This window comes from Molothrus ater, chromosome 22, assembly GCF_012460135.2.
Source record: "Molothrus ater isolate BHLD 08-10-18 breed brown headed cowbird chromosome 22, BPBGC_Mater_1.1, whole genome shotgun sequence".
Taxonomy (NCBI): domain Eukaryota; kingdom Metazoa; phylum Chordata; class Aves; order Passeriformes; family Icteridae; genus Molothrus; species Molothrus ater.
In genome coordinates this window covers 6946643-6958842 of record NC_050499.2, presented here as the reverse complement: position 1 = coordinate 6958842, position 12200 = coordinate 6946643, and the positions used below count along the sequence as shown (strand labels likewise).

The 12200-nt window shown below is 53.3% G+C and overlaps 1 protein-coding gene across 6 annotated transcripts in view; it reads right to left on the bottom strand.

Annotated features, from left to right (window-relative positions):
* NCAM1 (neural cell adhesion molecule 1) overlaps positions 1 to 12200 on the bottom strand; it is a 93138-nt gene that overhangs the window by 37463 nt on the left and 43475 nt on the right. For 3 of the 6 annotated variants that reach the window (XM_036397332.2, XM_036397340.2, XM_036397338.2), the window contains exons 2-9: positions 11152 to 11226; positions 10562 to 10780; positions 9295 to 9438; positions 8343 to 8480; positions 7511 to 7628; positions 6281 to 6459; positions 5127 to 5269; positions 1158 to 1187 (exon numbers count right to left, since the gene is read on the bottom strand). In XM_036397332.2, the coding sequence (XP_036253225.1) occupies positions 1158 to 1187; positions 5127 to 5269; positions 6281 to 6459; positions 7511 to 7628; positions 8343 to 8480; positions 9295 to 9438; positions 10562 to 10780; positions 11152 to 11226 (1046 nt within the window). The remainder of the gene's footprint in view (positions 1 to 1157; positions 1188 to 5126; positions 5270 to 6280; positions 6460 to 7510; positions 7629 to 8342; positions 8481 to 9294; positions 9439 to 10561; positions 10781 to 11151; positions 11227 to 12200) is intronic. The other 3 variants (XM_036397335.2, XM_036397343.2, XM_036397339.2) reach the window with 1 other exon arrangement.

The following is a 12200-nucleotide window of genomic DNA, read 5'->3' as shown; positions in this document are numbered from 1 at the left end:
TATTAATCAAAAGCTGGAGAGAGAGAGAGCACAGAGAAAACAGTGGGGCAGGGAGGGGACAGCTGGGACGGGAATTCCTCTGAGGCCTGGGGAGATGCAGCGACTCAAATTCCGAATTCTTCAGCGCAAACTGCTCTGAGAATCCGATGCCTCCTCCTGCCACAGCCCAGCAGATTATCCTGAAGGGAGAATGGGCAGGATCTCCCCATGAAACACAGCTGGGTGGTGCTCAAGTTACAGCTTCCCTTTGCTCGCTCTCTGGGATTTGGGATGGCTTCAAAACGATTTAAAAAATCAGAGCCTCCACTAAGTTGATCCTAAAAATACAAATCCAAGTCACCCAGTTCTGACAGCTCATTTTGTTCTCCACCTGACCCCTGTTATTTGCTTGGGAACTTTCCTTCTGGTCCATTTTGAAGCAAGAGGGCTACAAATCAGCTGCATTATTATTATTATTATTGTTATTGTTATTGTTATTATAGCACAGCACTGAATGTCAAATAAAATCAAACCAAATTTGCACCAACCCCAGTCCCTGCATTATCCCACCTCCCCCTCGCTGACCCTTAAAAATCAAAGACAAATGGAAATAATTGAGCAATTTGGAGCATTTTCTGCAGAAATGCCCCTCGTGCAAGGTTTCTCTGCATTGGTTTGGAAGTGGAGCATGATGCAGTTTCCTTCACACAGAAGGTCAAACTGAAGGAGTGCCATGAGCAAATAGGTGAGTTGGCTGGAGCAGAGGAGGCTTTCCTGGGGAAAAATGACTTTCCCAAAATGCAGGGTAGTGCTAATTCTTGCCTCTCTGAACGAGAGGATGATTCACACTGGCAGCACAGAAAAAAAAAAAATGGTGAAAAGAACATTTTTACATTTTCTTTTCATTTTAATTGCCTTTCCTTTCATTTTTAGGTGATGAGCAGAGTTCCTCACTCCCAACACAGCCACTTTGCTCATCCAAAAATTGCATCACTACATGCCAAGCAATTTCTACCTCTAGAAGCTGCTTCTTGTATGTACTGGTAATTCAAGTGGGTCAGATTAATGCTTGTTTAGTTGGTTACTGCACTAGAGATTTGTTAATCTGTCATGCTTAGAAGAGAAACCAAAAACCAAGAACCTAAAGAAGTTTTGCTAAAGCTCTGAGAATCTGATACCTCTTGTTTCTCGGGCCGGGTCCACGAAGCCTGGAGAGAACAGATATAGAACACAACAACAACGACAGAAAAAAAGCAATAAAAGTTTGTCAAAGGTTGCTTTCAGGTACCAGTGTTTGCAGCACATTGAGCTGGGTGCACATGCAGGCTCCAAGCTGAACATCTCCTCTGTGTGGGGTGGGGGGATCACAGCTTCCCTCTCCCATCAGTTTCAGGCTGGAATTCGCCATTTCACAGCCTCTGTTTTGGTTTTTAAATAGCTAAAAAAGGCTGCTGGCACCTCAAGGCTGATTTATTACATCAGGGACTGTTTCCTTTGTCACATCTCACCTTTCCTACACACCTGGTGCTCAGGAAGCGCCTCTGCCCACTGAGCTGCTGAGGGCAGCCCCAGTGTTGTGCCCCTGGTCCGTTTGCCACCCCACACCGATTAATTAATGCTAATTAAAGTGCTCATCATGCATTTGGAGGCCTGGTTCCATGCAGGCTGTGCCAGGAGGAGGAGCAGCCCCAGCCCAGCTCCCTGTGCTCAGGGATGGCAGCACCCAGCCCCAGAGCAGTGGAACATGCCCAAAGCTCACTGCAAAGCAAATATTTCCCACTCAGAGAGAGCCACCAGCAGCAAGGACCACGCTCCCTGTGGCTCACAGAGAGCCAGGCTGCTGTGCTCCATTCCCCCCCTGTAATTTATATTTCAGCTCCCTATGATTTGTTCAGGAGTCAAAAATCCCCAGGGTGGCAGCACTGGCTGAGAGGCCCAGTGACATTGTGGGGGGGTCACAGCACACACGGGTGACAGGCATGGAGATGGAGGCTCAGGGAATGAGGATCAGAAACAGAGCCCTGCTGCCAGGGGACACTGAGATAGCACAGATGGGACACAGGGGACACAATGGGCTGGGCTGGCACTGGGACAGGAGCACAGGGAGCCCTGCAGGAAGGCCCAGTGACACCACAGGGGTTAAACTGAGTTTGGGATGCAGGAGGGAGCTGATCCCTCTGCTCCTCACTCGTTTCTTGAGAAGATGCTCCCTTGTTTTCTGGCCTGCAAGGAATTTTGGGCAGGGAGAGAAGCTCTCAGGAGAGCCAGCTCTGGATAAAGGATCAAGGATGTGTGTCTGGGATGCAGGAGGGGGAATTCAGAGCTGATTCCTCTGCTCCTCAGTCCTTTACTGTTTTCAGAGATGTTTTCTGCCCTGCAGGGAATGGAGAGCAGGGGGAGCAGCTCCCAGGAGATCCAGCCCTGGATAAAGGATCAGGGACCTGCAGAGCTTTTCCCTCCCATCCCCATAGGCTGAGCTGCACTGCTGGGTGACAAACCCAGCCATGTCCCCGCACTGCCTGAGCTCTCCCAAGCTGGGACAGCCCCAAATCTGCCAGGAGACACAGCTGAACTAAACCTGCCTCTTCCTTTGGGGCTTTGGGTGGGTTTTCCAGAATGTTTTGGGAGGTGAGGCATCTCTACACCTCTAAAACCTTCACTGAGGGATCATTACAAGAGCAAACAACACAAAGCAAGAGAGAAGCATCCAAGTACCTGGATAACAGAAATGTTCAAAAGTGGGTTTGAAAATTCCTAAAATAGCATTGTTTGTCCTGCATCAAAGACCATCCACTTCCCTGTGCTGGCCCAGAGAAAGAAAGTGGAGAATAAACTGAATATATGCATCTGGAACAGAATATTTAATAGAATTAAATATTCTAATAGAATTTGTAGTAGAGTATTTATAGAGCTGTTCTGACCTCAAGGTTTTCTGGACATCTGAAAGGTTTCCCTCAACTCAGAGCACAAGAGAGAGAATGAGAAAAGTACAAGACAAACCAAAACAAAATGCACACACACACACACAAAATAATCCAGCCTAGAAAGTGCACGTGATATGATAAAACAATGTTTGTCCTGAAGGTTTGAACCAGCCCATGAACACATGGCAGCACCTCAAACCTTGGCTTTTCCCCCATCTCAAGTGTCAGAGCATGAACATTCCCCTTGCTATTGATCACCCACCTGAGAGCAGCAAGCAGAGTCTCAAAAACCAGCAAAAATGAGTTAGCAGTTTTGCACTGGGCTGTGATGGATTAACTGGCCTCAGAGGGGCGGCTCCTCTACCACTTATTCAGCTTTTGCATCCCCTCCCTGCACAAGTCTGTCCATGGCTGGGATCCAAACTGCAGAGCCAGCAGCACTGGAGCCCTTGGCACCTCCCAGGGCTAACAGAGACACAAACCTATGAATAAATAACCTCCAATCCTGCCCAAACAGGTGCCCCAGGCAGGCCGCAGCTTCTGCAGGCACAGGAAACATTCCCTGCACACTGCAGGGATTCACAGCAGCCCTGGGATCCAAGAGATGCTGAGAAAGAACTGAAGCTGCAGAACTCTGGCACCCTGATTAATAAAGTTACACATGGACAACGAGGGGAGGGGCTGACGTCATGGGGGCAATTAAAAAAGCTCATTTAGGAGCTGCAGGGCAGCTGTGGGGAGCAGGGACAGTGGACACCTCTGTTGCTCCAAGACTTTCAGAGTGTCACACTGAGCCAGAGCCCCTGGCATGGCCAAGGCAGCTGAGCCCTGAAACATCATCCTGTTAATAGGAGATTATTAATTAGCAACAACTCCTCACTCCTGCTTCTGTCTAGGCCTTCTCTGGCTCCAAATTCTGCCTCCTGATCACTCATGAAACATCTCCAGTGCAGCAGCAGCACACCCAGCCTGCTCTAATTAAAGGAGCAATAACAACACCAGCACTCTCTTTCAAGAAGGAAAAAAACTGCTAATTATTTTTGCCTTTTAAGAACAAAATGGTGTTGATGGGATCAACAGAACGGGTGAGCACAAAAGGCAGGCAGGCTTTTGTGCTCTGGGGATGTGCAGTGTCAGAGGGCAGCAGGGAGCAGGGATGGACAGGCTCACTGTGGCTCCTGGAGAGGGAGCAGCCCTCACCTGCACCTGCCCAGCTCTGGGGGCTCATCCCCCCTGCCAGATGTTCCCTGCAGCTGGAGGAGCTGCTCTGAACAGGGTTTGGGGTGTCCCCAGTTGAATCCCCCCAGTGAACACAGCAGGAATTGCAGGAGGTGCTCAGAGCCCAGGTGGCTCTCACAGGAGGGCACCTGTGGCACTGCCCCAGGGGTGGCACCTGTGACACTGCTCAGGGTGTGGCACTGCTGCAGGTGTGGCTGTGCCCCAGGTGTGCCCCAGCTGTGACACTGCTCAGGGTGTGGCACTGCTCCAGGTGTGGCACCTGTGACACTGCTCAGGGTGTGGCACTGCCCCAGGTGTGGCACTGCCCCAGGTGTGCCCCAGCTGTGACACTGCTCAGGGTGTGGCACTGCCCCAGGTGTGGCTGTGCCCCAGGTGTGCACCAGTTGTGTCACTGTCACAGGTGTGGCACTGCCCCAGGTGTGGCACCAGTGACACTGCTCAGGGTGTGGCACTGCTGCAGGTGTGGCACTGCCCCAGGTGTGCACCTGTGACACTGCTCAGGGTGTGGCACTGCCCCAGGTGTGCCCCAGCTGTGACACTGCTCAGGGTGTGGCACTGCCCCAGGTGTGCACCTGTGACACTGCTCAGGGTGTGGCACTGCCCCAGGTGTGGCACTGCCCCAGGTGTGCCCCAGCTGTGACACTGCTCAGGGTGTGGCACTGCTGCAGGTGTGGCTGTGCCCCAGGTGTGCCCCAGTTGTGTCACTGTCACAGGTGTGGCAGTGCCCCAGGTGTGCCCCAGGTGTGGCAGAGCCCCAGGTTAAATTATGGAAAACTCCTCCATAATGGGAGGAGAAGGGGCTGGTCCCTCCGAGCTGCAGTGCAATAACTGCATGGAGTGGCAGTGCCCCAGGTGTGCCCCAGGTGTGCCCCAGGTGTGGCAGTGCCCCCCCAGCAGCAGCACAGCCCCCTCATGCCCCCATGCAGGGCCAGGGGCTGTGCTGAGCCCCCCAGGCCTGGCAGGGCTGCACCTTTACACCTTTACCTTCTCCTCGCTGCTGATGTTCCTGCTGGAGCTCCTCCAGGTGATGGAGGGGATGGGGTCCCCCGAGGCCTCGCAGGTCAGCGTGATCTGATCCTCCAGCTCCATGGCTGTCTTGTTCTCCACGTAGGTGATCTTGGGTTTGGCTGGGGAGGAGGAGGAGGAAAAGGAGCCTTGGCTCGGGGGGGCTCAGGGTGAGCAGCGCTGGGGAGAGCTGGGACCATCTGGGACCATCTCCTGCCCGCTGGGGAAGGGGCACAGGGGCTTTCAGCAGGGCACCTCCTGCACAAGGGAAGGACCTGGAGAACCTCTCGTGCTCATTCCCACAGCTGAGGCTCCAAGGAGGAGCCAGTTCAGAGGGCACAAATGCTCTCCCCTGGGATTACCAGCTCCCCCTTCCACCCCCCTGCCCAAATCGGCCCTTTGCCAAGCAGCTTGGGCAGGTGGCTGCACACAGGGCAGGGAGAATTCCACATTCCCTAGCACCTCCAGACCCCTGGGAGGCAGGGAGAATTCCACATCCCCCAGCACCTCCAGACCCCTGGGAGGGAGGGAGAATTCCACATTCCCCAACACTTCCAGACCTTGGGAGGGAGGGAGAATTCCACATTCCCCAACAATTCCAGACCCCTGGGAGGGAGGGAGAATTCCACATTCCCCAACACTTCCAGACCCCTGGGAGGGAGGGAGAATCCCGCATTCCCCAGCACCTCCATACCCCTGGGAGGGAGGGAGAATCCCGCATTCCCCAGCACCTCCATACCCCTGGGAGGGAGGGAAGCTCCTGATTCACCCCTGCAAGCCTGAGGTCACTCCCACAGTGCTGGGGTGGAGCTCACCTCCCCGTCCAGGCTGCAGCAAGCCCCACTCAAGTGCTAAACCCCTTTTAACAGCAGCTTTGGTGGATCAGGACTCCAGGAAATATCCTGGAGGGCACTTCCAGCAGGCTGTGGGTGTGACCCAGCAGCCCTGGCTGTGCTGGAGCAGACAGGAGCTGGGATGGACAGGATGGATGGCTCCGGACAGGAGCTCCAACACACCCGGCACGGCACAGGGGCACAGCAGCAGGCATGAATTACATGAATTAACCGGGACCAAGAGCTCCCCCAGCTCCCCCCATGTGCCCAGCACCCAGCTGGGCTGCCAGGGGCTGTTACCAAAGACTTTGAGGTGGATGGTGGCGTCAGCCTCTCCAGCCTTGTTCTCAGCAATGCAGATGTACTCGGCCTCGTCGCTCTTGTCCACCCTGTGGATCACCAGCTCGGAGCCGTCCGAGTTGAAGCTGTATTTGTCGTCCTCCTCCTCCTCCTCCTCCTCCTCCACGGGCTCTCCATCCCTGGGGGCACAGAGCACAGGGGGCTGTGGTGGCAGCAGCCAGCCCAGCCTGGTTCAGGCCTGGCCATGCAGTCGTTGCCCTGCAGCTCAGAGGGACCAGCCCCTTCTCCTCTCCCCGTGGGCTCCAGAGCTCAGCTGGAGACCCATTCCCACCCCTTCCTGCCCCAGCTCTCACCTCCTGGCACAGCACAGAGCTGTAACCCCCCCAAAGGTGGTTTCTTGCCTACCAAGGCAACACTCCAAGCTGCCATCAGCCTTTCCAGGTCCCTCTGTGCTCCTAACCTTCACCAAAGGCTGCAGAATTCCAAGGACAGAGTCCCTGGAGTGGGAATCACTGCCTGGCAAAGCAGTGCAGGGAGCTGGGAGGGGACACAGCTGAGCAATGGGGAGAACTGAAGGAATCCCTTGGTTTGCTTTGCTTTATTAAACTGTTTTTATCTCAACCAACAGCACTTTCACCCTCAGATTCTCCTCCCTGGGTGGGCTCTGTGCTCCCAGCCTGACCCACAGCAGAAGGTGGTGTCACTGTCACATTTTCTGGAAAATCCCCTTGCCCAGGATTTTGCTCCTGGGAAGCTGAGAAGCCTCAGAAGAAAATGAAAACAATAATTATCTGATTGGCTTCTCCTGTGTTTTGCTGCTTTGGAATGTGGTTGGAGATTGTTTATCCAACAGGTGCATGTTTGATTGGTTTCATGTGAATTGTTTTAACTTAATGACCAATCACAGCCAAGCTGTGTCAGGACTCTGGAAGGAGTCCTGAGTTTTTCATTATTATCTTTGTAGCCTTCTGTCTGTATCCTTTCTCTATTCTTTAGTATAGCATAATATAATATAATATGATATGATATAATATAATATAATAATTTAGCCTTCTGAGAACACAGCCTCAGACATTCCTTCCTTTGACCCAGAAAATACAACAAGGTGACCTCAGCCCCATCACAAGGCCATTGCTGTGAGCAAAACCAGCTCATCCCAGCCAGAACATTCCCTTTCCTTTGCAGGGGAAGCAGCCCTGGCCCAGCAGGACCCTGCACACAGCATCTTACTTTGTCCAGGACACGGTGGGCTCGGGGAAGCCGTCAGCATCGCAGGCCAGGGTGACAGACTGGCTGAGGTTGGCAGTGGCGTTCATGGTGCTCTGCCTGGCACGCACAGAGGGAGGCACTGCAAGAGAGCAGAGCCAGGGTGAGCTGGGCAGGACAAAGGTGTGAGCCACAGAGAGCTCCTGGGCACCTCTCACCCAAACCCTGTCAGCATCACCACCTGCAGGGTTTGACCAGAGAGCCTGAGACATGGCCAAAGTCACCAGCACAGAGAGCTCCTGTGCACCTCTCACCCAAACCCTGTCAGCACCATCACCTGCAGGGGTGGATCAGTCATAACCAGAGAGTCTGAGACATGGCCAAAGTCACCAGCACAGAGAGCTCCTGTGCACCTCTCACCCAAACCCTGTCAGCACCATCACCTGCAGGGTTTGAACAGCAGGTTTGAGGCATGGCCAAAGTCATGAACCACAGAGAACCCCTGTGCACCTCTGGCACCACTCACCCAAACCCTGTCAGCATCACCTCCTGCAGGGTTTGATCAGCGAGTTTGAGGCATGGCCAAAGTCATCGGCACAGGGGAGAAAGGGAAGTGGGTGGGGAGACAAAAAAGAAATCATTGTGGTGGCCAGAACCACTCGTGAGTGCCACCAAGCTCAGCTCCTCACTCGAACCCTCAGGCTCCTCGAGGGGTTATTTTCCTGTAAACACCTGGCAAATATTCCCTGTGTTCCATGGACATTTTACTGGACACAGCAGAGGAAGAGGATGGTGTGAGTGTGAGGCAGCAGCTCCTGCAGCAGCCTGGGGTGAGGTGCTGCTGCCAGCCCCTCACCGTTGACGATGACCTGGATGTCCTTGAAGTTGATCTCCCCACGGGCCAGGATCCTCCCCTCACACCTGTAGGTGCCCTCATCTGTCTTCTTGATGCCCCGGATCTGCAGGTAGTTGTTGGACAGAACGATGAAGCGCACTGCAAAGCACAAAGAAAGGCAAGGGAAGCTCACTCAGCCTCTCCTCTCCCTCCCCACCAGAACTGGATCTGCTGCTGGATCTGCCTCTGCCTCTGCCCCTGCCCTGGGGCTGTGCTCAGGGAGGTGAACAGATCCAGGGGGACACAGCAGACCTGGCTGAACGATGGGGTGCACTGAAGGAATTCCTTGGTTTGGTCTGCTTTGCTTTGTTAAACTGTTTTTATCTCAACCAACAGGATTTTCAGCCTCAGATTCTCCTCCCTGCGTGGGCTCTGCGCTCCCAGCCTAAGCCGCAGCAGAAGGTGACCTCAGCCCCACCACGAGGTGCCACAGACACATTCACACTGCATCACACCAGCCAGGGAGCAGTTGGGGACTCATGCCCCTGCCCAGGGCTCCAGCCTCACCACCTGTGTGCCAGGTGTGGGAAACCTGCTCAGCTGGAGTCAGGGCCTGTGCCAGCCCCTCTGGACACAGCTGGCTGGAGCACTTGGGAAGAAAGGGAAATGTTCTTGCAAGGAGCTTCCAGCCCCTTTCCTCAGGAAGGTGGAGGGTGTCACAACACCCAGCTTTTCTGTCTGATGGCATTTCTTTCATCTGTATTTTATTTCCAGCATTCCTTGGCTGATTCTGGTGCCAAAGCCTGGTGGCCACTTCAGTGGGAACGTGATTGCCCTGCCACAGGCAAACCACAGCACCTGGGGTGACTAAATCCACATCCCATGGCCTTGGGTCGGGCACAGCTGCTTCCCCATCCCTTGTGACCACCAGCACTGTGTGTGGGAGGGAGATGGACAAGAAGCAAGCCCTTACCATCCTTTTTGAGGATGACATCCCTGCCTTTGTGCTTCCAGATGATGGTGGGGGGCAGCGAGCTGACCACGTCGCACACGATCACAGCGTCGTCCCCTTCCTTGAACTCCTGGGGGGTGGGAGCGTTCTTGAACATCAGCTTTTCTGGAAAATGGGAATGGAGAGGGTCACTGCAGCTTCCTCAGCACAGCTGGAGCAGAGAAACCCCCAAACCCCAGAGATCTCCTTGTTCCCAGGGGAGGATCGAGGTGGGAGTGAATCACTGCCCACAGGATGCCTCTTACTGTGATATTTTATAAAAATCCCTTCACCAGGATTTCTTCTCCTAAGAAGCTGGGAAGCTTCAGCTTCTCCCTGTTTTGGTACTTCAGAATGTGATTTGGAGAATTGTTTACTCAGCATGTGAATTGTTTTATTTTAATGACCAACCACAGCCAGCTGTGTCAGACTCTCTGAGTCTGTCACAGGTTTTTATTATTCATTCTTTTCTAACCTCCTGATATATCCTTCCTCTATAGTTTAGTATAGTTTTAGTATATAATTTCATATCATATCACAATAAATCAGCCTTCTAAGAACATGGAGTCAGATTCACTCATCTCTCCCCTCGTCAGGGCTGCTGCAAATTCTACACAGGGGGAAGAGGAAAGAGCCAGGGGGGTGTCACTGTCACATTTTCTGAAAAATCCCCTTGCCCAGGATTAACTCCTGGGAAGCTGAGAAGCCTCAGAGAGAAAGGAAAACAATAATTATCTGATTGGCTTCTCCTGAGTTTTGCTGCTTTGGAATGTGGTTGGAGATTGTTTATCCAACATGTGAATTGTTTTTACTTATTGGCCAATCATGGTCAAGCTGTGTTGGGGCTCTAGAGAGAGTCACGAGTTTTCATTATTATCTTTGAGCCTTCTGTCTGTATCCTTTCTCTATTCTTTAGTGCAGTTTCAGTAGAGCATTCTTTTATATAATATAATATCATAAAATAATAAATCAGCCTTCTAAGAACATGGAGTCAGTCAGATTCTCAACTCCCTCATTCCTTCCAATGTCGGGGGTCTCAGAAAACACCACAGGGGCACAAGGGAACAGCCAGGGGGGGCAAGAAAGGAGCTGGGGGGGACAAGACAAGAGTGAAGGGGCAAGAAAAGAGCTGGGAAGGCAAGGGAAGATCCAGAGGGGTAAGGAAAGAGCCAGGGGAGAAAGGAAAGAGCCAGGGGGAGCATGACAAGAGCCAGGGGGGCAAGAAAAGGGCCATGTGGGGGTTCCTTACGGAAAATCTTGACGTTGACAGTGGCCTCGGAGTCGCCCTCCTCGGGGCTGCTGACCACACACTTGTAGATGCCGGCGTCGTCGATGTTGGCGTTGTAGATGGTGAGCGTGGAGGAGAAGTCATCGTTGCGCACCACCGAGATGCGCTGCTGGCCCGGGCTCAGCCGCTCCCCGTTCGGGGAGAACCACGAGATGTCCTTGGACCTGGCCTCCCCGGCCACTGCAGGGGACAGAGAGAGAGAGCAGGGTGAGACTGCAGGTCTGGACTGCAGCATCCCCAAACCCCACTGCTGAGGGGCTGACTGACCCCACAGCTCAGTGAGACAGCCCAGGACTGCATGGCCCCAAACCCCAGTGCTGAGGGGCTGCCAAAACCCCAGGGTCTGCCCCAAACCCCAGTGCTGAGAGTCTGACCCAAACCCCAGGGTCTGCCCCAAACCCCAGTGCTGAGGGGCTGCCAAAACCCCAGGGTCTGCCCCAAACCCCACTGCAGAGGGTCTGAGTGACCCCACAGCAGCAATTCCATCCCAGCAGGGTCTGTCTCATTTCAAACTGAATAAATAAACCCAGGGGCCTTCGGCCAGCACCCACCTTGACATAAGAAGAACTTGGACTCTCCAACGCTGATCTCCCCCTGGCTTGGAACGATGTCCACTTGGAGAGAGGCTGGGAAGGGAATGAGCACAGTCAGACACGGGCTGTGGGCCCCAGCAAAACACCTTTGCCAGCCTTACAATCCCCATGGATCCCTCATTCAATTCACAGTCCAGGATGACACCTGTTTTGTGATCTGAACTGCTGGTTTTAAACACCAGAGGTTTTAAACGTGAGAGAAGGGTTTTAAACATGACAGCAAAGTTTTAAACACCATAACAAGGTTTTCAACACCACAACAAGGTTTGTGAAGCACCAGAGAAAGATTTTAAAGCTTTTTAAACCAAAGGACAGCACCTCTGCCCTGTCCATTCCGATTTACCAGCAGCCCCTCCCAGTGCACACCCACGCAGGCCCAGTGCCCTTTTCCCCCAGCACCATCCATGCCTCCTTCTCCATTGCATAAATTATGACCCATTAGGCAGAAAATGTAATTGGATTCTGGCTCTCCTCCAGCTATAGCTTAATTCCACAGCAGATCTGTGGCCTAACAAGCCCGGGTCAAGTTGAATTTGAGGACGCCAAAATAGGTTTTCTTTGGAAAACACCCTCTGTGCTTTCATGTAGTGCACGAAAAGCTGAAAATCTCTCTCCCAGAGCAGCTAATTTTACCTCCAGACCACAGAGGCATTATTCCAGCTGCCAAGCACACCTGGGGTTATGAGAAACAAGCACTGCTTCGGCAATGAAAACCTGGCTGTGCGTGCCAATGGCAACACTCCCTAAAGGGCTGAGGGGGTCAGGCAGTGAGTCTGGAGTGGGGGAGCTCTGCCTGCCCTCAGGGGGAAAGCACAGCAATATCAGGATTTTCTGAGCACGTTCCTGTGGCCAACACCCCCCCTGCCACGGCCCTTCTCTCCAGGAGAAGCAATAATGGGAGCTGGGATAACCCCAGTGCAAGGCCCCTGCACTTTGCTGCTCTCCTCTCTGCAGCTCAGCAGCTGTCCTGATAAATTCCAAATACCCAAAACCCCAAGAACCCAGCC